The sequence below is a fragment of the Gloeophyllum trabeum genome (genome assembly GCF_000344685.1).
Source record: "Gloeophyllum trabeum ATCC 11539 unplaced genomic scaffold GLOTRscaffold_00003, whole genome shotgun sequence".
Taxonomy (NCBI): Eukaryota; Fungi; Basidiomycota; class Agaricomycetes; order Gloeophyllales; family Gloeophyllaceae; genus Gloeophyllum; species Gloeophyllum trabeum.
In genome coordinates, this window is record NW_006920412.1 from 2383306 (window position 1) to 2406903 (window position 23598).

The 23598-nt window shown below is 54.4% G+C and overlaps 14 protein-coding genes across 14 annotated transcripts; 4 read left to right on the forward strand and 10 right to left on the reverse strand.

Moving 5' to 3' along the window:
* Nucleotides 1–474: 474 nt before the first annotated feature.
* On the reverse strand, nt 475–1397 carry GLOTRDRAFT_37104 (uncharacterized protein; the record flags this gene model as incomplete). Its single annotated transcript, XM_007864761.1, has 5 exons — nt 475–636; nt 699–818; nt 938–982; nt 1046–1102; nt 1152–1397. The coding sequence occupies 5 exons, from the start codon at nt 1395–1397 to the stop codon at nt 475–477; spliced, it is 630 nt and encodes a 209-aa protein (XP_007862952.1).
* A 191-nt stretch (nt 1398–1588) lies between these two features.
* Nucleotides 1589–3094, reverse strand: GLOTRDRAFT_99013 (WD40 repeat-like protein). Its single transcript, XM_007865441.1, has 5 exons — nt 2709–3094; nt 2376–2645; nt 1964–2322; nt 1878–1883; nt 1589–1820 (listed from the first exon to the last, which is right to left on the reverse strand). Exons 1-5 carry the CDS (start codon nt 2960–2962, stop codon nt 1747–1749), a joined length of 963 nt encoding a protein of 320 aa, XP_007863632.1. The 5' UTR covers nt 2963–3094; the 3' UTR covers nt 1589–1746.
* A 326-nt stretch (nt 3095–3420) lies between these two features.
* GLOTRDRAFT_57467 (NAD binding Rossmann fold oxidoreductase) lies at nt 3421–4803 on the reverse strand (the record flags this gene model as incomplete). The annotated part of the gene is made up of 4 exons (XM_007864873.1): nt 3421–3614; nt 3669–3800; nt 3862–4432; nt 4488–4803. The coding sequence occupies 4 exons, from the start codon at nt 4801–4803 to the stop codon at nt 3470–3472; spliced, it is 1164 nt and encodes a 387-aa protein (XP_007863064.1). The 3' UTR covers nt 3421–3469.
* A 580-nt stretch (nt 4804–5383) lies between these two features.
* On the reverse strand, nt 5384–7485 carry GLOTRDRAFT_137175 (uncharacterized protein). The gene is made up of 5 exons (XM_007865442.1): nt 7369–7485; nt 6847–7310; nt 6580–6790; nt 5653–6513; nt 5384–5600 (listed from the first exon to the last, which is right to left on the reverse strand). Exons 1-5 carry the CDS (start codon nt 7465–7467, stop codon nt 5541–5543), a joined length of 1695 nt encoding a protein of 564 aa, XP_007863633.1. The 5' UTR covers nt 7468–7485; the 3' UTR covers nt 5384–5540.
* Nucleotides 7486–7945: 460 nt separating this feature from the next.
* Nucleotides 7946–8631, reverse strand: GLOTRDRAFT_35371 (nucleoside diphosphate kinase; the record flags this gene model as incomplete). Its single annotated transcript, XM_007864631.1, has 5 exons — nt 7946–8009; nt 8060–8150; nt 8208–8360; nt 8426–8540; nt 8596–8631. 5 exons carry the CDS (start codon nt 8629–8631, stop codon nt 7946–7948), a joined length of 459 nt encoding a protein of 152 aa, XP_007862822.1.
* Nucleotides 8632–8903: 272 nt separating this feature from the next.
* Nucleotides 8904–9444, forward strand: GLOTRDRAFT_104366 (cytochrome bd ubiquinol oxidase; the record flags this gene model as incomplete). Its single annotated transcript, XM_007865443.1, has 4 exons — nt 8904–9042; nt 9099–9127; nt 9181–9300; nt 9352–9444. The coding sequence occupies 4 exons, from the start codon at nt 8904–8906 to the stop codon at nt 9442–9444; spliced, it is 381 nt and encodes a 126-aa protein (XP_007863634.1).
* A 200-nt stretch (nt 9445–9644) lies between these two features.
* GLOTRDRAFT_37443 (uncharacterized protein) lies at nt 9645–11627 on the reverse strand (the record flags this gene model as incomplete). Its single annotated transcript, XM_007864784.1, has 9 exons — nt 9645–9730; nt 9781–9856; nt 10020–10396; nt 10459–10524; nt 10572–11102; nt 11160–11290; nt 11339–11441; nt 11490–11505; nt 11562–11627. 9 exons carry the CDS (start codon nt 11625–11627, stop codon nt 9645–9647), a joined length of 1452 nt encoding a protein of 483 aa, XP_007862975.1.
* A 29-nt stretch (nt 11628–11656) lies between these two features.
* On the reverse strand, nt 11657–12448 carry GLOTRDRAFT_36496 (uncharacterized protein; the record flags this gene model as incomplete). The annotated part of the gene is made up of 5 exons (XM_007864722.1): nt 11657–11832; nt 11899–12011; nt 12125–12190; nt 12244–12289; nt 12349–12448. The coding sequence occupies 5 exons, from the start codon at nt 12446–12448 to the stop codon at nt 11657–11659; spliced, it is 501 nt and encodes a 166-aa protein (XP_007862913.1).
* Nucleotides 12449–12881: 433 nt separating this feature from the next.
* GLOTRDRAFT_22420 (uncharacterized protein) lies at nt 12882–13131 on the forward strand (the record flags this gene model as incomplete). The annotated part of the gene is made up of 2 exons (XM_007864613.1): nt 12882–12995; nt 13048–13131. Coding segments are annotated over 2 exons (198 nt in total), but the record flags the coding sequence as incomplete, so codon positions are not given.
* A 243-nt stretch (nt 13132–13374) lies between these two features.
* Nucleotides 13375–16444, reverse strand: GLOTRDRAFT_37153 (uncharacterized protein; the record flags this gene model as incomplete). The annotated part of the gene is made up of 13 exons (XM_007864765.1): nt 13375–13986; nt 14042–14221; nt 14280–14396; nt 14493–14699; nt 14757–14871; nt 14928–15018; nt 15071–15165; nt 15213–15371; nt 15424–15461; nt 15510–15730; nt 15783–15928; nt 16022–16228; nt 16293–16444. The coding sequence occupies 13 exons, from the start codon at nt 16442–16444 to the stop codon at nt 13375–13377; spliced, it is 2340 nt and encodes a 779-aa protein (XP_007862956.1).
* A 474-nt stretch (nt 16445–16918) lies between these two features.
* On the forward strand, nt 16919–18301 carry GLOTRDRAFT_35747 (uncharacterized protein; the record flags this gene model as incomplete). The annotated part of the gene is made up of 5 exons (XM_007864663.1): nt 16919–17026; nt 17087–17385; nt 17444–17619; nt 17670–17960; nt 18018–18301. 5 exons carry the CDS (start codon nt 16919–16921, stop codon nt 18299–18301), a joined length of 1158 nt encoding a protein of 385 aa, XP_007862854.1.
* Nucleotides 18302–18537: 236 nt separating this feature from the next.
* GLOTRDRAFT_126963 (uncharacterized protein) lies at nt 18538–18929 on the reverse strand (the record flags this gene model as incomplete). Its single annotated transcript, XM_007865444.1, has 3 exons — nt 18538–18669; nt 18729–18767; nt 18819–18929. The coding sequence occupies 3 exons, from the start codon at nt 18927–18929 to the stop codon at nt 18538–18540; spliced, it is 282 nt and encodes a 93-aa protein (XP_007863635.1).
* Nucleotides 18930–19160: 231 nt separating this feature from the next.
* GLOTRDRAFT_137180 (uncharacterized protein) lies at nt 19161–20274 on the reverse strand (the record flags this gene model as incomplete). The annotated part of the gene is made up of 3 exons (XM_007865445.1): nt 19161–19802; nt 19852–20082; nt 20136–20274. The coding sequence occupies 3 exons, from the start codon at nt 20272–20274 to the stop codon at nt 19363–19365; spliced, it is 810 nt and encodes a 269-aa protein (XP_007863636.1). The 3' UTR covers nt 19161–19362.
* Nucleotides 20275–20554: 280 nt separating this feature from the next.
* On the forward strand, nt 20555–22963 carry GLOTRDRAFT_57482 (glutamate decarboxylase). Its single transcript, XM_007864874.1, has 7 exons — nt 20555–20832; nt 20882–21031; nt 21087–21261; nt 21319–21336; nt 21387–21912; nt 21962–22432; nt 22492–22963. Exons 1-7 carry the CDS (start codon nt 20818–20820, stop codon nt 22766–22768), a joined length of 1632 nt encoding a protein of 543 aa, XP_007863065.1. The 5' UTR covers nt 20555–20817; the 3' UTR covers nt 22769–22963.
* The last annotated feature ends 635 nt before the right edge of the window (nt 22964–23598 follow it).

Sequence of the window (23598 nt, forward strand, 5' to 3'; positions counted from 1 at the left end):
GCAGGTATGACAGGCCCATGAGAACTATGGCTGAACTCCAAAAAGTCGGGTGACCGCGCCCGGATTGAACTATCGCGCTGGAAGCCTCTGAAGCAGTACGTCAGGATAGACCAACTGGTCCCGATTGGCCAGTATGTACCTCTTCCTGCGCGTTCAGACTAGACCCAGGCTTACTATCTTACACCCTTAACAAAGGGGAAGACTCTACCAAGGATGTCCGTGGCTAGGATGGGTTAGTGGTGGACGTCCGGGATTACGACAAGGAAAGATGTGTCCTCTTTCTGTTGCGCTATTTCGTTAACTGGTTCTCGTATACACCCGTAATGATGCAGCCTGTTGGACATATTCGAATGCAACTGTCCTCCCTTCAGTAACTGCGGACTTACATTGCCTCGGAAGTCTGCATATAAGATAAGCGCACCAGCATAATATACATCGCATAAAGAAAGCAGCGAATCCCGTAGTCCTCATGCCTTAGCGCTGCACTTTAGGGATCTTTACTGTCCACTTCGCCATTTTTGCATTGAGGCGTCGGAAGGAACGTGCGAGCCAGGAAGCGGACGGCTCTTCGCCGTCCCACTGATCTGACAAGCGTACAATCCTCTCGTCCTCGTCTAGGTCCACTACAACCATAGACTTCACGACCTACGAGCGTAGCTCATGAGTGGCGCATTCGAGATGTAATAGACGAGACGAACCTTCTTGCCCAGTATCCGGAAGGTGTATTCTTGTTTCTGAGAGAAGACTACCCGGTTGGGAGACACCGTCGAAGAGATAACACGAGTAGACAGATTCTCGGACTTGAGCGCCAGTTTACTCTTCAATAACGGCGAGGGAAGTCAGATAGACCTCCAAGAGCAGCGGCTTACTTACCAGTCCGTACCACTGCAGAAGACATGTCAGACGTGACTGGCTCATTTGAATATCGTGTGCTAACCTGCGCTGCACATTCCTGTCTCCCTCGACAGTGGCACAGAGGATCCTAGTGGAAACGATTAATACACATTTTCCAATAACCACCGACAACCGCCCTCACTTCGAAAACAGCATCCTCTCTCCAGCTCCGGTCGAATATCGCTTTGGTAGGTCTACAGCAAAACAACTGCCAGACAACTGAGCATTAACTACATCCTGAGAATGTCTCTACACACCTCCTTGAGATCTTCCAGGACTTGTTTGCGCTTATCACTCAGTTCCATTACAACGCTCGACCGCCGTCTGCTGCTACTCCTCCTGCGAACAAAATGCCCGTCATGGTGCTCCGACTTTGCACCAGAATAGTGGGCGCCACCAGCTACAGACTCCACCAAAGAAGGCGTAGGTATGATGGGAGGGAGGTGGAAGGATGATCGGTGGTCCCCCTGGTGAGCATGATGGTGTACGTCGCTGCCAGTCATGTCAGTCTGAATGGAAGAAGGGGAATTCGAGAGTTCGCATTATGTCCCTCGGATGCTTGGTATTTAACGCAGCATTAGCGTGGATTTTGGAGAAGGCCCAAGACAACGTCGAGACTCGGGTGCGGGCTCATGTGAATGCGTTGAATGACAAGACCCGAAACGGAGCCGGACCAACGTCGGAAGATGCCGTACACCTGTTTACGCCCCATGTCTCGAGGACGGAAAGGCCAGGGGAGAGAACGCTGTATTGCGAGAAGCCGTACAATATTATTCCAGGTATGCATACTCGATCAACGAATGCCGTCTAGCGACTGCCAGATAGCGCGCACAATATAACCGATTAATACAATTAGGTGCCATTAGTCTGCCCTAGCCAGAGGCCGTACGTCTTGCCCGGTGTCGTTTGCCACATACGAATTGTTCCTAGAGGTCCGAGAGATTCAGAATGATGTTGCGAAGCGAGAGTTTAATTAAACTTACCGTCCTCTGTTATAATAATTGTGAGAAAAGAAACCCGACGCGATCAGGCTACTCTCCGACGAGAAGCACGATAATGATGCACTCACCGCTTCCGCTAGCGAACATTTCACCATCGGGACTGAACTCGACGCAGTGGACAGGACCATGATGGCCCTTGAGGACCTCCCGTTCTTCACCCTCAATACCGTAAACACGGACCCACTCATCAGTTGTACTCCCTGTCACGAATCGATCCTTAAGGAGCGGATGGATAGACGCGGACGAGGGAGCATAGGGCAAGTGAATAATGTGCGGACCAGTCCCGTCAGGGATGGCCGGTATGAATTGGACCATTTTCCCCGACGTCACGACAAGCCGATTCGTGTTCGGGGAGTACTCCATGGACGTGATGGGTTGCCCGAACTCCGATACCGTAGTTAGTTGTCGTGAGCGAAGGTCCCACCATCTTCGAGACGCGGGTTCAGTCTGTGAAGAACGACGAAGCAAGTTATGACTCACTTGATCTTCCCGTCCTCACCAGCAGTCACACCTGTATGTTCGCGAACCCAGACAACACTTTTAACCGTTCCATCATGACACGTTGAACCTCCCGAGTTAATCAACAAATCTGGTTCCGCGTCTGGTCGGCCAAGGTCGAATATGCGAACTTTCTTTTCTTGACCGCCAGTCAGTAGATGTGTTGAACCCGGCGATATCGCGACTGTCCGGACGATATGATTATGGGGAAATGAGTGGAGCGCTTCGCCAGTAAAAGTATCCCAGAATTTGCTGCCACACTTGATACGTCAGACACGGGCATCGCGGAGAAGTAGACAAAACAGCACAACTGACGCAGTGAAATCGGCACTTGCTGACGCCGCCCTCGAACCATCCAGCGAGAGCTTTGTACTCCACACAGCGCCCTTATGTCCCAGGAACGTGCCAATCCAGTCACCAGTCCACTCCCTCAGCATCGGGTTTCCATCTTTGCAGCTTGAAATCAACAAGTACGTGCCGTCATCAAGAATGGGTGAAAACGAAAGGTGTGTAACGGGACGCGTGTGGCCTGGCGCCACGAGCGGGACAGATTTTGGCGGGGCAGACATCAAACAAATGGAACAGAACTGGTCGTGGTCGTGATACAGGCGCGCCGCGCTCTGGCTGGTGAAAGAAAACGGTCGTGACGGGAAGAGGTTGAAGGTGGCGCTTCAAGTTGCTCCCGGCAACATCCTGAAGCCTTTGATGACCTCTCCTTAACAGCTTTGAATTACCGCTGCGTTCGTGCTGGCCTTCCTGAATGCACTTCAATCTACCTGCCCTCAACTCTCGAATGTCTCGTTGCGGGTGCGCACCGACAGCTATCTCAATTGGTATCTGCGCATCTGCTACGGATCCAGAGCTCCTGTCAACCTGTAGAGCATATTGAAATACTCGAACCGCTTGCATCTCTTAAACAGTGCGTATGGCACTCTCATCGGCATAGCCTTTCTTCTCGCTTGCCAGACAAGATCTTCAAAGTAGAAATCACACAATACATTCCTACAATAAGCAAGTATTACAGCAAGACGAACGATACAAGGTACAAGGAAATGGTCCGGGTAATATGACATACTTTAAGCGTGCCCTTGCCTCTTGCCTAGGCCAGACTTCTCGTAAACGGCATCGATTGTCTCCATCTGGGCTACACTGCTCTCCAGGGTCACCCAGTGGACTGGGTCTTTGCCTCGGATCTTGTCAATGAATGCTTCCAATTGCCACCTGGATGTGTCTGTTGAGCGCAGCCGCATTGCCGGAGAATACCTCCGCACTCACCTGTAGGTACTCCACCACGACTCACCACGGGTACCCCAGAGCGGGCCTCCTTTGTATGCTTTCAGGTAGGTAGTCTCCTTTGACACTTTGTCGTAGACCGAGATATAGTGATACAGATGCGGCATCATGAAGCTAGAAAAGCAATCGCAGTCAGCATCAAAGCAGTCGCCAGATGCACAGCATGATAGCGTACTTGTAGAAGTATATCACAGCCTTCTCGGTTTCGATCTCGATACTGGGCAACTCCCACAACCGCGGTATTACCCATCCGATGTTTGGCCTGGCCATGTCGGTCCACACTCGGGCGTCCACCACTCTACCCGTGTTGCCAACCTCGAACTTCAAAACGGCGTCCATAGCCTCGTCAACCCTCTTGTCTTCCTTCATTGGTCTCGCATTGGCGTATACAATCTCCTTCGGCGTGCCCGCATCCAGGAAATATCTCGTGGCCGAAACAACGTATGTCATATCCATGAAGCTGCCTCCGGCCAAGTCCCACTTCCACCTTATGTCGGACTTGGGCATGGTACCGACTGGCGTGGTCATGCGTGCTTCAGTACGTATGATCTCGCCGTACTTTCCACTCTGAAGCAGGGACTTCACCGTGTGAGCCGCAGGATGCCATTGCCAGTGGAAAGCTTCGACGAGGACGAGATTCTTCTCCTTGGCCAGTGCCACCAGCGCCTTGGCTTCGTCAGCGTTGGCAGTGAATGGCTTCTCAAGAAGGACGTGCTTCCCCGCTTGCAATGCCCTTGTCGCCCACGCTACAAACATTCAGGTCCGCACGCGACCAACTTCAGGATAGACCAGGCGACGCACCTGCATGCATTCCATTCGGTAATGATATGTAGACCGCATCGATGCCCGGTTCCACCAGAAGCTCCTCGTACGACCCATATGCTTTCGGAATTCCGTACTGCTTGGCATACTTTTGCGCTGCCTTCAGATCCCTGGACGCGACCGCGGATATAATCACATCCCCATGACTGTCTGCTGGTCGAATTATAGCAGCAGGGTTGATCATCGCGGTCGAGATAACGCCCAACCGGACGGCATTGTCATTCTTCTTGATCTTGTGGCCAGATTCATACAGGTATTCTTGCAAGAAAGTCGCCACCTGGATAAGCATCGCCATTTTGTAGAGTCTTTGAGGTTGTGAACGATAATGAGACGGTGTAAGTGATGAGAACTGTAGAGCGTACTCGACTGGTTATATGAGCTCGAGCATGACCTCATTTGAGACCTGTGAGGCTACACCGACGGCCAAAGTTACTGCAGTGGCGACGCTGACGACGTCAAGGTGAGGTCACTCACGTCCGCCGTAGCAGGTCTAAGCCGGCATTGGAACCCATCGAAATATAGAACGCGAGGCACTCCACTTTGCAAACAGTGCAAGCGCCAACAGGGGCCAACTTCAAGTGTTCGTTGATGCCTTCGGCATATCGATTTGCCAGGCAGACTTCCAGCGATCTCGCGCCACACGAGGAGGAATCTGCACGACCTAGCATCAATTTAAAGGATGATATGCACCTCTCTGCACAGAGGATACTGGTACTACTGTACTGCTTGGACCCACCGGGATGTCTTGGGGATGTCAATGCATCAGTTAGCGTGGCGTAGGAGACCAACAAGGTACCATTTGGGGGCTGGCACTGCTATCTCAAGATTCTCAAACATCAACGAGACAGATGGACCGATGTCGGTCTCACAACCGTACGGTGGAAGTGCTTTTAATATATTCGTGCGACTTCATAAAATCCTACAGTCGCAATTTTACGGTAGGGAACAGGCATGCTCATGTGGCGTTAGCCTCCTAGTCCGCCCTTCTTTTTTTTGGCTCATTGGGTGAATACCAGCTTCTAGCTGTTCATCTCAAAAAGTCAGAAAATGCATCTGGCTTGGCTTCCCTGAGTCGCCCACGCCCATCTGCCACTATATTCTATCAACACTCTTCTGGCGGCAACAAGGAAAAAAAAAACTCTACCTGAACTATAGCCGGACTAGCGTTGGGCGACGAAATGCAACTGATCCCCGGAATATCCGGCACCGTTTTAAATGGCACGACCCGAAAGGGTAGCGTTGTTGTGACGTCGTATGCGAATATTTCTTCTCCTGGCACCGTCGTCGCTTCGGTGACAAATTCATGCTGCGACAGTGAACCAGAAGTGCTGCGATCCGCCTGTGATGCAGAGTCCGTCCTTTCCTGCGTCCTGCCCATGTCTCTGGCAATATCGACGGGGTTGAAGTCCAGTACGCCGTGGCGGCAAATGATATGGTACCCGTACAAAGGGATATTAGCACCGAGAGGGTCCAGTATCGAGAGCTCCCGGAACCAGCGAGAACAAGAAGGGCCCCAAGCGAACCAATGGAATTCTGGAGGGGTGTTATCTTCTGTGTTCTGAATCGCCGAATTCATGAGACCTAGCATCGCAGGCACGAACATAACAGCTGTGTGTCTTATGGTTTCGAGATCCCAGTCCTCCGGATCGTCCTCCGCATTGTCGAGATCCCGTATGACAGTAGTTCTCCTCAGGCAAAGGATGTCGGCTGATAGCGAAGAAGGGCGAAATGCAGGCGGTGACCCCTCGTCACCTCGGAGAGACCTATCCAGAGATGTTTGTAGAACCGTCTCATCGATGTCCACTATTGCGCCTGATGTCGCGTGTTCTGGGAGATGAAAGATTGCACTCTGGATACGGCCTGACCAGCTTCCTTCTGCAGCGGAGTATATGACGAGAACATGGCCTTGACCGTGACGCCTTGTCATGACAGTCACGAGGAAGATTTCGGACAGGAACAAAAAGTCTACCACTCCATGCGTCTCGGGTGATGGCGGGGGTTCGAGCTACGTGAGAGTGATTGAACTGAGATTGATTGAACTGAGATTGACTCGAGTGCGACAGTTACTCACAACACAAAAGGATCCATCCTTCCAATTAATCATCAGTACCTTAGACAGCGCGCCAACTAACTTCGTCGCAATGAAATCTCCACAGATCTCCATTTTTATGAATGTGGTGCTGAGGATTGGAAGGCAGATCTCTGGCGTGGATGCTTCAGGATGAACGGCCCCGCTACGTAGGGACAGGGGCTTCAGGATTGTGCATCCCTCACTGGTAAATCTGCATAGAGACGGCAGCTAAGACGTAAACCACGACCGAGGGATTAAGGGACATACAATTCTCCGTGTTCCAGATAGCCCACAATAAGCAGGTCCTGTATCGGATCGAATTGGAACGCGTCATAGGCCATATCAAAGACATGCGTGAAATTCCGCTCATCCCGCCCTACGGCAGAGAACTGGAAAACCCGCATGCAATCAAACGACTTCGTGTAATGAGGGGGGCTGTTGTCGCCATGTCTTTCAGTAGATGCCACAAGTACGTCGTCATGCAGCTTGAATCGAAACTTGAATTGCCTTTCTTCTGTGTCATTGAAAGGTGAATAGTCCAACGAAGTACTTTTGCTGAACCTCGGATTAGGAGTTTTCCAAGTAGCGTGGTAATCTTGTAGGCACTGCGACCGTTCGACATAGCCCAATAGGGTTTTCGCAGGTAGGTCCTCGTAACCGCAGATCTCGAGCTCGACGAGATACCGTAAGAGAGCAGATGCATTAAATACATCGCGGAAATGCCTGCAGACCTACAAACGCCGTAAGCGTCATGGCGAACAGGATACGTTATCATGCTGTTTTGCCTACCCGTTGACACCGTAAAATATCGCAATACGAGAGGAGAGAGAAAATGGTAACCAGCACTTCGGGATGCAGGTGCTGTATATTCTTGCTGAGTGCAGGCATTACGGGGACAGAGGTCGACGGCCTATTCATGATAAGTACTGTCGGAGAACAGGGCCCCTGGATTTCGTTGCTTGTTCGGTGCGATCAAAAGACATGGATGCCCAAAAAGACAACTCCCCTGCCATATAGGGACTGCCATATTTTGTCCAGTCTACTGCAATCCACGCACAAACATCTGATACACACCCAGTTTCCCGCTGGCGCTTCCATGTAAGACCACCGAAACAACTACATGACCAACGTCGTTACATGTGCTACTTGATCAACCCTTAGGAAAATACAAATTCGCGCGACCGACGAGTGTCGACGAGTATCAAGCCGCATATGACGGACGTACCGATTTCTCGAATGTTACCAACCGCGTTCAGGCGTGGAAAGACTACGTCGAAAAGATGACCCCATTCTAGATTGCGGCGAGCTCCCAGATACTAACCTGAAGTCTACTGTACATGCCGTCGGACATACTGCTTACTGCTTTTTACACCTCGTTGACCCACTCGTTGAGAGCGTGAGTGTACTGGACAACACCCTCAGGGAACCACCTATCAAAGCATGAGGAATATGGCTTGTCGAGGATGTGCGTCTCACTTACAACTTGATCTCCTTCTCGGCGCTCTCGACAGAGTCGGAGCCGTGGCAGATGTTACGGCCGACAACCAGAGCGAAGTCACCACGGATAGTGCCTGTCATTAGACAACACGTTAGAGATGGTGGCGATGTGTTCTATAGAACGCGCATACCCGGGGCGGAAGCAAGGGGGTTGGTTGCGCCGAGCATGGCACGACCAGTCTTGACAGCGTCCAGACCTTCCCACACCATAGCAGCGACGGGGCCGGAGGACATGTACTTGATCAAGCCGGGGAAGAAAGGCTTGCCCTTGAGGTCGGCGTAGTCTGTAACACGTGTCGGAAATCAGCTCATCGATCAAGTACTCTTCTTGCCCGAGCGAAAGACTTACGCTGCTCAAGGAAAGCGGGTTCAGCGTGGACAAGCTTCAGGGCAACAAGCTTGAAGCCGCGCTGCTCGAATCGAGCAATGATGGTGCCAACGAGCCCACGCATCACACCATCGGGCTACCATCCTCTAAGTTAGCATGTAAGAACGCGTCGGCGGTAGCAAGAAGCATACCTTAACAGCGATGAAAGTACGCTCCTTGGTAGACATGACGAGTGGATCTGGGAGAGTTGAGTTGGTGTTTTGAGGTTGTGGTTGTGGAGAAGAAAGAGGGAAAAACAGGTAGAGGAGCACAACGAGGACGGCTGCAGCTCCTATAAATCTATCGACTCTGTATCTCATCTTCTCGGTGATAACCGGCCTCCCTCCCCGCCCAGACCCCGAAATGGCAAATCAGTCCAAAGGCAGCCAAACAGCCGCAAATACCATCCGAGAGCTTCCGCTGGACGCAGCCAACGACGTCAAGACAGTTTGCTCCCTCCATGTTGGGTCCCCTGGGCTACAGTTTTGCGCCCGCTGTGCGCCGGTCGCGCACCTTGTACAAATGGATTAAGCCCCTTGCCGACTGGTATGCCAACGTGGCCGGCTACCGCAAGATGGGCTTGAAGTATGATGATCTGCGTATGTATTTTTGATTCCAACTTGTGCACGAACGCTCAAGGGTGCCCTTCGTTCAGTCATCGAGGAGAATCCTGAAGTGCAGAAAGTACGTCTGGGCACGTCGCACTTCCTCGCCTATGCTTAAATGAAATCCATTAGGCCCTTTCCCGTCTGACGCCTCGAGAGGAGTATGACCGTGCATACCGCATGAAGGTGGCTTCATTACTCAGCGTGAACCACAAGCCCCTTCCGAAGGACAAGTGGCTACCGGCGTCCGAGGTGCGATACATACTTGTTTTGCTTGGTTATGTCCTCACTGACCTTCATCAGGACGTCCGATACTTGAAGCCATATGTCGAGGAGGCTGTCAAGGAGACGGAAGAAAGGCATATCTGGGACACCATGGAGGTCCGGAGGAAGTAGAGTACCGTCTTGCATTGCTCCTAGATCATCAGTTGCACTGTAATTCATGCTAATTTCAGCGGAGTTATCCAACACAGAGGCAAGCTCTACGGTGGAAATACATGTTCCATGCCATTGCCGTTGGACTACAAGATTACATGTTAACGGTCTACATTCTATTTCCTCTTCCTCCATTATCCTCATTCCAAGACGACAATAAATTAGATAGCTTTGACGAGAGGAGACACGACTTCGCCACCCTTCTTCTTGTAGAAGTCGACGACCTTTTTGCCAACGGCGGCGATGTCTGCGAATAGATATTAGCGCAGCAGTCATGTGGTTTCAGAAGAGACTTACTCGTCCCAGTGATGCCCAACTTCTCGTAGATCTTCTGGTATGGAGCGGATGCACCCCAAGCTGGGACGCCATACTGCTCGTGGCTGTATTTAGCCCAACCAGCGGTCTGCAATGCGATGAGGCCCTAAGTCGGACATCAAAGATATAATATCACATACCGAAAGAGCCTCGAGGGACAAGATAGGGGCCCCACTTCTTAGTACGCTCAGCTGGTATTCCTTTGGCTGCTGGTCGAACACAAGCCAGCACGGCAAGCTGACAACGCGGGTCTTGACACCGTCTTGCAAGAGCTTGCCGGCAGCCTCGACAGCGATCGAGACTTCGCTGCCAGTAGCAACAATAGTGAGGTCTTCCTTTTCGACCTCGTGCACAACGTAGCCGCCCTTCAAAGCCTTTTCGATCGTCGACCCCTCAAGGTTGGGAAGATTCTGCCTGGACAACGAAAGGACGGACGGAGTCGACTTCGCGTTAATGGCCCAGTAATACGCAGCGGACGTCTCATTGCCGTCGGCGGGACGCCAGAATGCAAGGTTAGGGATGGCGCGGAGGTGAATAGCGGTCTCAATAGGCTGATGGGTGGGACCATCCTCACCCAGGCCAATGGAGTCGTGTGTAGCTGTTAAGGAGAGTTGAGAGACGAACGAACAATCACCACTCCCTTTGTAGATACTCACCAACCCAGATGACCTGGTGTTTGCTCAACGCAGAGAGCCTGACTGCACCAGCAGCATAGGACACGAAGTTCTACCGGAAATGAATGAGCGAGAACATACTGTAAGGTATGATTGTACTCACGAGGAAGGTAGCGACGAAAGGAATGATACCACCGTACGCAGCCAAGCCATTACCGATCGCTCCCATACCGTGCTCACGAACACCGAATCGGATGTATGTGCCTTTGTAGTCGCCCAGACCAGTGGATGGAGGCTGAAAATCGACCATCGTCTTCGTCCTGGTCAAGTTACTACCAGTCAAATCGGCGGAACCGCCCATCAGCTCGGGCAGCACGGGAACTATCTTCGACAGAACGATCTCTGACAACTTCCGGGAGGCCTGAGCAGCGTCGGTGGGCTTATACAGCGGCAATGACTTCTCCCATCCCTCAGGAAGCTTGCCAGCGATCCGGCGGGTAAGCTCGGCGTGCTCCTTGGGGTACTTCTCACCGTATCGGGCAAGCAGAGTATTCCACTTCTCTTCTAAAACCGCACCACGTTTAGCGATGGTGTGGTAGATATCATATGTCTCCTTAGGCACGTAGAAAGCCTGATCAGCGGGGAGCCCAAATTTAGTCTTGAGAGCTTGGATGTCGTCCGGCTTAAGGGCTTATAAAGGATTCAGATTGGAAGAGCATTTTGATGCGGCAAGTGACAACCACTTACGGGAGCCATGGACACCGTGGGTCCCTTGCTGTTTCGAGCCATATCCGATGGTAGTACGCAGTCGGATGATAGTAGGCTTGTTCTTCTCTTTCCTTGCCTCGGCGATGGCGTTGTATATACCCTGGAGATCACTAGGAAATATTCAGACATAGTCCACATATGTACGATGATAAACCTACTGGTCGCCGTTTTCTACATGAAGGACTTGCCAGCCGTAGGCCTCGAACCGCAGACCAACGTTCTCCGTGAAGGCAACGGCGGTGTCACCGTCGATTGAGATATCTGGTTTGAGTGAGTTGCTGTACCAAGACTCAGGATGGAACTACTGACGATTGTCGTCGTAGACCTAGGTTGTAACAGTCTCGTTATCAAGCTGTCGAAAATGACAGTAAAGACACATACCACAATCAAATTGCCGAGTTGCAGATGGCCCGCCAAACTTGCCGCCTCGCTCGAGACACCCTCCATAAGACAACCATCACCAGTGAAAACTACGCCTAAATGAGTATCCCGATAACAACGCTGATTAACAAAAGCAACTCGCCATAAGTGTAGTTGTTAATGAGGTCGAACTCATCCTTGTTAAAGGTAGCGGACATGTGGGTCTGAGCGATGGCCAGACCAACTGCGGTCGAGAAGCCCTGTCCTAACGGACCTGTGGTGACTTCGATGCCTGACATTTGCCTGTGAATACACGTATACTAGCTCAATCCCAGAGCACACTCACCGTCGGTATGACTAGCCTCGGGGTGACCCGGCGTCCGCGACCCAAGTTGGCGGAACTGCTTCAGGTCATCCATGGTAAGATCGTAGCCCAAGAGGTGCAGAAGAATGTACTGCAGAGCACATCTACTCCGTGGTCAGAATGACGGCGACCCTCCCCCTATCGACTTTACTCACGCGTGACTGAAAATAGCGGGACATCAGTCCATATCACACCCATCCTATGACCAGCTACCACGCACCCGTTGGAAAGGACAAATCGATCCCGATTATACCACTTCGAATTCTTAGGGTTGGCGTTGAAGAATCTGGCGCGAACCGGGTTAACGTCCGGGCTGATCTCACTCAGAACCAAACCAACCGTGAAAACAGTACGTGTGCGACCGGCGCCATGCCCATAGGAGCCCCTAAAGTTCCAGTGAGTTCCCTCTGTCGATAGTATCGTTTCGGGTAGAATCCTGCGGACCTGGGTGACCAGAGTTGGCCTTGCCAACGACATCCGCCGCCAAAGCACGGATGGTGTTGATGCAAAGTTCGTCGGTGGGCTCGGGCGTGAACTTGGACATGATTGTGAATGAGAAACGTAAAATCTGGGAGCAAGACGCGTCCTTATATGCGTCTGCGTTACTAACTCGCGGACCTCCGGAGACGATACCCACTGAGGAGCCACGTGACATCATACAGATCCCGGTGATATGATGCCGGGAAGGTCCCCACGGGTCCGGCAGGGTCCGGTGTGCACCGCGATTCTCACCACCCGCGGTCCGAGCCTCCTCCGATCGTACCGGCGCAGCCATTTCCTCTTTCCTCGCTCTTCGTCTCATCCTGGTCTGTGCGTGTCCGTGTCAAGGGGCATCTTGTTGGCAGCGGAAGGCTTGACGCCGGGTATCTGTTTCTCAGATGCATACTCAGGCTTCTGACAAACAAATCGGTCCGCTTTGTCATTTTTCTTGATTTCAACTGTCAGCACGAAACAAGCCTGTGCTTGCTTATGCTCTAGTCTGCAGAGAATTCTTTCAAGCATTAGAGGCCTGTCACCAGAATGGATGGGCGAAATGGACAGGGGGCTGCAACGGTGTCAAGCACGAGTTGAACATGTGTCTTCGCAAAGAGGTGAGCGTTCCAAGTAGATGCCTTCAATTACCTTTCACCGAATTATCCCCAGCGTACCGACCGGGCATCAAAGAACCGTGAGGAAGCCAAGGCTCGCCGCCAGAAGACCGAACAAGCCTGGAAAGAGTTACATGAGGATGATTAGAGTGACCGTTGAAACTCCTCATCCTTTTCTGTACCCGGGGATCGTGTCCATGGAGTCAGTGGACCGGCTCACGGCATTGCTTGTGCTTGTCAGACGGTTGTACGACCCAATCTGACACCCCTATTCATCTATGCTGCAATACATCTCTGCATCTCTATTGGTGATGGGGGCTGTTCCATGAATGTCAAACTTTACAAGGTCAGTTAAGTCTTTCCTGCTTCTGACGAGTGACGACTACACGTTCTTCAATCTTATCACTATTTCCTTCTTGCCGTCGAAGACTTCGATGTAATCATCTCCCTGTGCCACTCCCCCATCGACCCCTTGGACGCGATAGCCCTTGCTGTATAGACTGATTGCGGCCAAATCCGCTGAGCCCTCCAGTTTCACATTGATCTCGTCGGCGTTCCTCGTCGCCGTTACGATACCAGCAATTTCTGCGCCCTTACCACTAGGTACTTGGCACTGCGCCCTTTGGCCGTCCCGAAGTTCGTACAATCGCACTTCTAAACGTTTATGAAGGTCGTAGTCCGGGCGACCAATGTTCTTCGGCCCAAGGCACAATATCGTGCCTGATCTCACCCACACCGGAATCTCTTCTATGGCCATTTCCTCCTTCACCCAGGCTGGACCTTGGATTGTCCGCTCCGGATGGAAAAAGGAAGTCCAAAGTCCGGCCGGAAGGTAGTACTCTAGCTCTTCGCCGAGCGGCACGAATACCGGTGCTACCAGAAGCGACGGGCCAAACATGTACTGTCTGTCAAGATAATGTGTCGTCCGATCTGAAAGGAATTCGATGAACATGGCTCGTTGGACTGGAGAACCGCTTTGATTAGCTTGTATGGCCTGGCGATATGTCAGTCACTGAGATCTGCTTCAGAAGACTGAGAATCCTGCGCACCAGATTGTACAGGTATGGCATAAGTCTGTGTTTTGTGTCCACAAATTTGGCCATGTCTTGTGCAGCTTCCTCTCCATATTCCCATGGAACTCGGTATGAATGCGACCCATGAAGTCGTGAATGAGACGAGAACAGACCAAACGCCACCCAGCGGCGGTAGACTTCCGGAGGCGGGCGTCCCTATCGTGACAAGTTTAGAGATGAAGATAGTCAGGAATGTAAGCGATTCCAACAGCACCTCGAATCCTCCGATGTCATGCGAAGAGAATGCAAACCCGGATAGTGTAAGGCTAAGCCCGCCTCGCAGAGTTTCAGTCATGGCCTCGAAAGTGGACTCGCAGTCTCCTCCCCAATGCTAACACAGATGTCATGCACCCTTGGAACTGCGAGGGAGCCGAACGCCACCTACCACGGGGAACCTTTATAATGCAATCAAAGTTGGAATTGGTACGGCGATTTTGTAGTGATTGCCATACCTCTGACCGCCAGCGTGCGCTGACCTTGCGAATACAACAGCCTCGCCCGCCCCAAACCGTCTCTTGAGCAAGTCGAACACGAGCTCGTTATACAAAGTAGCATAATAATTGTGCATCCTCATGGGATCTGATCCATCGTGGTAGACGACGCCTGCATGGGGGATCCGTTCCCCGAAGTCCGTCTGCAAAACGGTTGAAGGGGTCTGTGAAGCTTGCTAGCGCAGGTAAGCGGGACTGACCTTGAAGGTATCGACGCCGAGGTTAATGAGTGAATCCAGCTTGTCCAGATACCATTTTTGGGCGGTAGGATTTGTGAAGTCCACAATGGCGAGACCAGGCTGCCACAAGTCCCATCTGCAGTGGACCTCGCTTAACACAGCCAAGTCGGTACTCGAATGTACATGACTTACTGCCAGGGAGTGCCATCCTTCCGCTTGATGAAGTATCCGCCTTCCACCCCCTCTTGAAAAGTAGGAGAGAGCTGTGAAATGTACGGATTTACTACAGTTGCGTTACAGCCTCGTACTAGACGATAACCATTCAGTTGGCTCACTCCAGACGCAGATTTTGACACCGTATCTCTTCTTGATGTCCGACAGGTAAGCCTTGGGATCGGGGAAATTATCCGGGTCAAAGGTGAAAGAGCACCTGGAAGAGTCAATGGGTGTACTTCAGTCGTTTCTTCGAGGTCTTACCACTCGTATTGTTTCATCCAGAAACAGTCTAGGTGGAATACCCGCACAGGGCAGTTGCGATCTTGCATACCCTGCAGAAAGCCAGACACAGTCTCCGTGTCGTAGTTGGTCAAGAATGACGTAGACAGCCATAGGCCGAATGTCCAAGTTGGCAGCAGCCTTGAAGAGCGGGTTACCATCGCCTGTGCGGTGGTAAGATGATTCCACTTACGCAGGACGACCGGTCATGCGGGTATAGCGCTCGAGAATCTATGACGGAGTCAATTCCGACCGCCTCCATAGTAGTCGCGTACTGACTTCCAAGGGGGTTTCACCGTAGATCAAGAAGTATTCCAAACTCTCGCCAGCTACACTGACTCCGACTCTGCTCACTTTCTCGCTTCCTACCTCGACCTCCACTTCGCCAGGATGATTGATAAATACGCCGTACCCTCGATTAGTCATGTAGAAGGGTACACATTTGTACGCCTGCTCGCTGGACGTCCCTCCATCCCGATTCCAGATACTCACAGATTGTCCTAGCTTGACGTCAGTTGCAGCAGCTCAGATGACATTGTATACTGTATATACCATTCTTCACGAATGCTCCAAATTGTTCTCCCAGGCCATATATAAGCTCTCCAGGAGATGTATTCAGTTCAGAGTGGATATAGCGTACTGTCTGAGGCGGAGTTTCCGGGTGAGGGTTCGAGCTGAAGTCCTGAGCGAGGCAGGAGCTGTTGGCAGCTGTGCCAGCGGTCCATTTGTACGGCATATCATAGACAGCCTGGTGCTTGTACCCGGCCCAGGTCAGCTTCCTGTTGGGAGACTTGAAGGTTACTGTGTACGGATTTTCAGTGATCTCGGCGGTGAGTCCGCCCGTTGTCAGGGTGTACCCTGACTCCGACTTCTCAAGGTCAAAGTTCGGCATTGCTGGCGCATCCGGGAAGAGCGGTATCTCGGGGCATGGCTTGAACGTTTTGAAGTGTCCGATCCGCACGCCCACGACGCCCTCTGTGGGTGAGTGTATCCTGACGCTCAGCAAGGGTCCTAATCGGTGGGAGGGTTAATTAAGTCATCGCCGAAGATGATAAGTTCCACATGCCGCCAAGGGTATCCCCTCTGTGTCGGATGGGCTTGGTCGCGACTTGCAGGGCATACCCATCTTTCTCCGGTTTGACCTGTGTTACCTGGAGACCATAGTAGGCCTTCACGCCTTCTTTCAAGAGCCAGAACCCGTCGTTGAACTTCATCCTAGATAAAGAACAAGGAGAGCAGACGACATTCTGTCCTCTTCAGACCTTATATCGTATACAGCTTGTTTGGCAGGAACGTCGACCATCTGACAGAATTGCTGGGTGCGGACCGGTATACGGGCCGTCACCATCCATATGACCAGGAAGTCGAGCGCCAACCCCGATATACATTTGCGAGAGGACTGGCAGAGTTGGTTGCACGCTGCCAAGTAGTGGACAGGTCGAGAGCATTGCCTCCGTCGAAGTGCAAGCCGTGTCCCCCCGGCGAAACCTCCTTCCGAATTCGCCACGATCGAGGACGCGTCTGGTCACGTGCCCTGAATCCTCTTGCAGTGCCACTGCCAGTCCTGAGCGTTCCCGGTGAGTCAGATCACGATGAGACGCAGAGTACAAATGTAATCGACTTTGCTTTGGGAAGGGGACCACCCGCAGACCTGCACGACAAGGGGGTATCGAACTCACAAGCCAAGGATGACGAGCGTGAGCGAGCCCTCGCAGCCCCTGTGGATCGAGACACCCCTCCTATACTCCAGCCACATCTCCTCCATCATAGGATGCTCCGCGTACCTAAAGCTCGAAGTAAATCCCCTCCCGTCAAGTCGTCCAAGTGCCCCGCGGTAACCGTTTGCTCCCGCACAGAACCTCCAACCGTCGCACTCCTTCAAATACCGCGGCGTCACGCTCTTCATCCAGCACTGCAAGCACACGCACGGGCCGTCCGTGCACTGCATCATCGCGTCGGGCGGCAACGCCGGGCTCGCCGCCGCGTGCGCCGCGCGCCGGCTCGCGGTGCGATGCACCGTCTACCTCCCGGCGACCGCGAGCCCGCGCGTCGTCGCGTACCTGGAGAAGGAAGAGGCGCACGTCGTGATAGCAGGTGCGATCTACGCTGAGGCGCTGGCCGAGGCGCGGAAGGCCGCCGAGGAGGACGAGAAGGCGTACGTATACAGCCCCCCTTTTTATCTTTGCTCATGCGTGACCTCCCCGTCTGGACAGCGTGATGGTGCCCGCGTACGACGACCCGCTCCTCTGGGAAGGCCACTCGTCCATGGTCGCCGAGATCGCAGGCCAGCTGCCTGGAGGGAAGCCAGACGCCATCATCTGCAGCGTCGGCGGCGGCGGCCTCCTCGCCGGCATCATCGTGGGGTGCAAGAAGGCAGGATGGGACGACGGTGCGTACCTTTCTGCGCAGTGGGCCCCTCCATGCCTACCGGCTTCCTAGTGCCCCTCGTGACACTGGAAACCCACGGCACCAGCTGCTTCCGGCAGAGCATGGATATCAACGCGCGGAAGAGCGGCAGCTTCGGGACCGGGCAAGCGGTGCCGTCGACAGCGCATCCCGGCATCACGCTGGCGAACGTGCAGTCCACGCTGCATCTGTCGAAGGCGTCGTGCCTGGGCGCGTCGACGCCGTCCGCGGGAGCGGTCAAGCTCGCTTTGGAGAGGCAGGGGCCGGTGAGGAGCTTGAGCGTTCCGGACGGGATGAGCATGGACGCGTGTTGCAGGTTCGCAGGTCGGTGTCGGAGTGCAGATAGCCGTGTTCCCCGGAAGTGACTGATGCGTTTGGAAGAGGACCACAAGCTCCTCGTGGAGCTCGCCTGCTCGACCGCGCTCACGCCCGCGTACTCCCCCTCCCTCTTCTCCAAGATCTTCGACTCGCCCACCGCCCCCCGCCCGAAAACCGTGGTCTTCATAGTCTGCGGGGGGTTCAACATATCCTTGGACGAGATCGCGGAGTACAAGCGGACGGCGAAGGAGAAGGAGGAGAAGGCGTGGTATGGCTATGGCACGCGGAAGGAGGGGTGCTGGGATGTGGTGTGCGACGGGCAGCTGTGGGATGTTCCTAGGGAGTAGTGGGGTTGTCAATCGCGATCGTGGACGTGTGAGGAGTGATGTGGCCGTGTTGCAGTGCCAGAAAATGAGGATGTACAGATACAACGATGGGCTTCGGGCATATTAGACACGGAGCGTAGATAGTTATACACAACTGTTCGCCAGCGAAAGAAGAGTTAGCGTTTCAATCAGCCGACGTCGCTGATGAAGACGCACCAGAAACATGGACACGCATGCTCGTCCGTCGACCCTCCCCCTCAAACCATCTTCCCAGACGACCCAGGCTGCTCCCCGCCCTCCGCCCTCTCCCTCTCCATCTTCCGCGCCATCTTCTCCGCGCGTATCCGCGCCAGCTCCTCCCTCACCGAACCCTGGTCCGTCGGGATATTCTTCCATGCGCATCAACACCCTCCCGCACACACGTGCCGCCACAAACGAAGGGACTCACCGGGCTGCCCTTATCCTCCGGAAACATCTTCTCCTTGTACTACTCGCACTTGATCATCAGCCTGCGGTCGGAGGGGGAGAGTGGGCTTACGGGGAGGACGTGCCGGTTGTACCACTCTGGGTCGCCGTAGTAGAGGAGCGCGGCCACCGGAAAGAAGGTGTATACCGCAAACTTGAAGATCTCCAAGTTCGGGCCTCCCATGTCGTCTGCTGGGTGAGACGAGAGGAGGGCGAGGTGTTACGAAAGGTGAAGGACAAAGAAAGGGCGCGAGTTGATGGGATGGGGAGATGTGAGGATGTCATGGTGCTGCGATGCCGCCTCTCTTATGTTTTCGAAAAGTGCTTGCTCTTCCTACGACTACTACAGTACTTACCTGGTGCCTGGAAACGCATAGCTGGCTCATTTCACGTCTGTCTTCAGGACATCCAGAACGATCGGCTTTGCGCGGTATTGCGTGCGGGTGGAATGCGTGAAAGACGTGGGTATGAAGCACTGGGATCGTACAAGTGATACATGGAGTATGGTATACAAAGGTGAGGCCGAGGTTACAGGGTGTCGGGAAAGGGGGAACAGTAAAATCAAACAGACCATGGGAGATGTAGTGCGAAGAAGAGGGAAACACCCAGCACACCCACTACACAGTCTCGATCATCACCCAGCCCTCCTTCTTACTAGGGCTCCCGGGAAGCGCGGGGACCCCACTGCCCCGCCGGCCCTTCTTCGGCGTGGACGTCGCACACGGCCCCGCCAGCGGCTGAGGCTCCAGATCCAAAGCGAGCGGCCACATGCTGCCCAGCCCGTCGCGGATGTACACGTCCTCGAGCTGCGGGGGCGCCCTGCTGGGGCGCTGGAGGGCGGGCGCGGGGAGGGGCACGTCCTCGCCGAAGCCGAGCCCCAGACAGGAAGAGGCGGCGGAGCGGCGATTGTGGGTGGGGGAGTCGGAGTGGGGGCTGTAGCGCGAGGCGAGGCGGTAGGCGCGCGGGGGCGAGGTGGGCGGGCGGGTGGGGGAGATGAGGGAGCCGGAGAGGCGGCGCGGGACGACGAAGTAGGGGTCCGGCGGGGGCGCGGCGGGGACTGCGGGACGCGGGTGAGGGGGGCTGAGGGGAGGCGGGGAGGCGCGTACCTGGTGCTTTCTCTGCGTCGCCGGTGGCGGGGGTCTGCGGGCGCGAGCCGAGGAGCCAGTACGGCTTGAAAGCGGGACGGGCGGTGTTGACGTGGGGCGAGGCATTCTTCTTCCTGATGGAGGCGCAGGAGGGGACGCGGTGCGCGAGGCGGGCGTGGTAGAAGGCCTTGAAACGCTTGTAGCCGGCGAACCAGAACCAGACGACGAAGCAGAACCAGACGGTGATGCACGCTGGTTACGGGGAGGGGTTAGTGGAGCGGGTGGGGGGGGGGAGATGTACTGACCCATGGTGATGAGGTCGCCCTTGCACATCTTGACGACGGAGGGGTCGATGAGCGAGCGGCAGTCGTGGTTCTCGGGGTCGTCGTCTGCAAAGTGACCGAGTCCGACGTCGCGCGGGATCAGCCTGGATGCAGAGACCATGTTGGGTATGAAAAGAGTGTAAGAGGCGGGAGCCGCGCTGAGAGAGGTGCTCGAGGGCAGCGGGCCATGATATAGAACTGGACGGCGGCTGACACGAAAGCGAAGCTGGCTGGCGAGCAGAGCAGAAAGCGCCAGCCACAGGCAGCGTCGATCAGGTGTGACGTCAGATGAAAGCTATCTGAGTGAATCTGATCAGCCCTGCCACCAGCCGTGTCTTGCTTTGCGCCGATAAATGGAGCTCTGTTTCTTCTTGCACGCCATTGGCAGAGATGAAGCAACTGACCTGCAACGAGGCGTCCGCGCAGTCCCCACCGCGTCATACAGACTGGGCTGGCTGCTGCAGAGACAACTTGCATAGTCTTTATTTATAGCGGCTAAAGATACCAGCGTCATCGCCTGCTCCCAACTGTCATCGCGTCGCAGCCAACCTATATAAACCCCCTCCATCTCCTACCATTCCCCCTCCCTAATCCACTCTCCAGACACCCGCAACCAACCTGTATAAACCCCCTTGCTACAGTCTTTCACCCTCCCTCATCCACCATGGTCCTCTCAAAGGTACGCGTCCCCGCGATCGCTGTCCACCCCCAGCTCACCGTTCGTGCAGCACATCAACCCCGACAGGCTCATGCAGGGAGCCCAGGACAAGCACTTTAAGCACCACAACCTCACCGGCACAGACCCCAACTCCATCAACCATGCCTACGGCGCCCGCTACAGCACCGAGCCCATCCCAAAGTACAAGATCGCGTCAAAGGTTCGTCTACTGTCTCTGTCTCCGTACACCCACCTCATACTCTCTGCGCGCGTAGGGAACCGATGCCCAGTCGGCTTACCAGCTTATCCACGACGAGCTCGCCCTCGACGGGTCTCCCACCCTCAACTTGGCTTCCTTTGTCCACACCTGGATGCCCGAGCCCGCCGACAAGCTCATGCGCGAAAACATGTCCAAGAACTTGATTGATCAGGATGAATACCCCATGACTCGTACGTAAAGATTACCGACACCAATAGCCTAATTACTAACTTGTTCGCTTACCATAGAGGTCATCCATGAGCGATGTAAGCCCCCTCTGCCCTTCCTCCCTTCCAGTGCTTACCCTTCTACCCAGGCGTCTCGATCCTCGCTGATCTCTGGCACGCCCCCAGCTCTCACAACGCCATCGGCACGGCCACCACTGGCTCTTCCGAGGCCATCCAGCTCGGTGGACTCGCCATGAAGCGTCTCTGGCAGGAGCGCCGCAAGGCCGCCGGCAAGTCCATCCACGAGCCCGGACCCAACATCGTCATGGGCGCCAACGCCCAGGTCGCCCTCGAAAAGTTCGCGCGGTACTTTGAGGTCGAGTGCAGGCTCGTCCCCGTCAGCGTCGAGAGCAAGTACAGGCTGGACCCGAAGAAGGCCATGGAGTATATCGATGAGAACACCATCGGCGTGTACGTCATCCTCGGGAGCACGTATACCGGCCACTACGAGCCGGTCAAGGAGATGTCGGCCTTACTCGACGAGTACGAGGCAAAGACCGGGCACTTTGTCCCCATCCACGTGGACGCGGCCTCTGGAGGCTTCGTGGCTCCTTTTGCCACGCCCAAGCTGGAATGGGACTTTAAGATCCCTCGTGTCGTCTCGATCAACACCTCGTGAGTAGAATGTATGCTCTGTATATGCGCCTGTCTGACACCCGTGTAGTGGCCATAAGTTCGGCCTGTCGTACGTTGGTGTCGGCTGGGTCATCTGGAGGGACAAGGCGCACCTCCCGAAGGACCTCATCTTCGAGCTCCACTACCTCGGCTCGGTCGAGTACTCCTTCTCCCTGAACTTCTCGCGCCCCGCGCACCCCATCATCGGGCAGTACTTCAATTTTGTCCACCTCGGGTTCGAGGGCTACCGCAGCGTCGCGCTGGACGACCTCAAGAACGCGCGCATCCTCAGCCGCGCGCTCGAGCGGAGCGGGTACTACACCGTGCTGAGCGACATCCACAGGCAGATCGGCGCCGGCGGCGTCTCGGGTGCGGTGAGCAAGGTGCTGGACGAGGAGAATGTGGAGAACTATGAGCCTGGGCTGCCGGTCGTGTCGTTCCGGTTCACGGACGAGTTCAAGCAGAAGTACCCCGACATCCAGCAAAAGTGGATCCAGATTTTGCTGAGGAGCCGTGGATGGTGAGTGCTGGGTATAGCCCGACCGCTCTAGGCTCGTGTGCTGATTCTGGGTCCCCTAGGATTGTGCCCAACTACGAGCTCCCGCCGGATCTGGAGAGCATCGAGATCCTGCGTGTCGTGGTGAGGGAGAGCATGACCGCCGTCCTCGTCGAGCGGCTCGTCGCGGATATCGTCGAGATCACGGAGGACCTCATGAAGCAGGACTCCCCGGCGCACGCGCTGAGCGCGCTGAGCCTGCACGCGAAGCCGCAGCAGAACAACTCGAAGGCGCATACCGGCAAGCTTGAGGAGGGTTCTGGCAGCAAGCCGAGCGGGACGTATGCCAAGACTTGTTGAGCGGTGGATGTGCACAATGGGGGTCGTGTATGAGTGAAGATGGAGCAACGGGTTGGGGGGAATGCATGGATGAAGTCAAAAAAAGAGGTGTAGGATACATCAGTAGCAAAATGGCGCGGACATTGGGTGTATACTTGACCATGGTTGTACGTCTGGATGTGGAAACGAATGGCATGGAATCTCGCTCTACCTTGCATGCTCCGATTCGAAATCCCAATGCTGTCAGGCGGCGCATCCTTGCAACGACGTTGCGAGGCGACGTCAGGGTATCTGGTAGTATTGGCGCCTTACGGGCAGAACGTCGGCGGATAGTGGATGACTTCCCGTAAGCATTTAGAACGCGTTTTTAGCAGTTCTAAATCTCTAAACGCATCAAGCCGAGATGCCGTCTTGTCACGCTCTCGCTTAGACCAAGTTTTGATGAGGCTCGTCGAGCAAAAACCGTCTCTAAACTTTAAATCTAGCAGGGGGGGTCGACCCCCCTTTCCAAATCTCCAGACGACTCTAAACGCTCGCTTAGCCTCGGTTGAGGTCCGCGTATCAAACCTGCCATCAGCACCTGCTAAATTGAGCGATCCGCTCGCCATAAATGGAAAGCGACCTCATGGTCGTGACTTGCAGTCGTCGAGCGTTGGTCTGGCATTACGGATGGGAGGAACAGTTCTATTTTTCCATTGCACCGTGGCAGCGAGTGTGACCAGGTACGCTGATGGCGTTTAGAACTGCGAAATCTAGGATTTTGGCTTACGGGAAGTCATCCAGTATCACATCCAAGTCTTTCGTAGCTGCGGTGCGACCACGTCGTCAGGCGCTCTGTAGCACCAGTACTA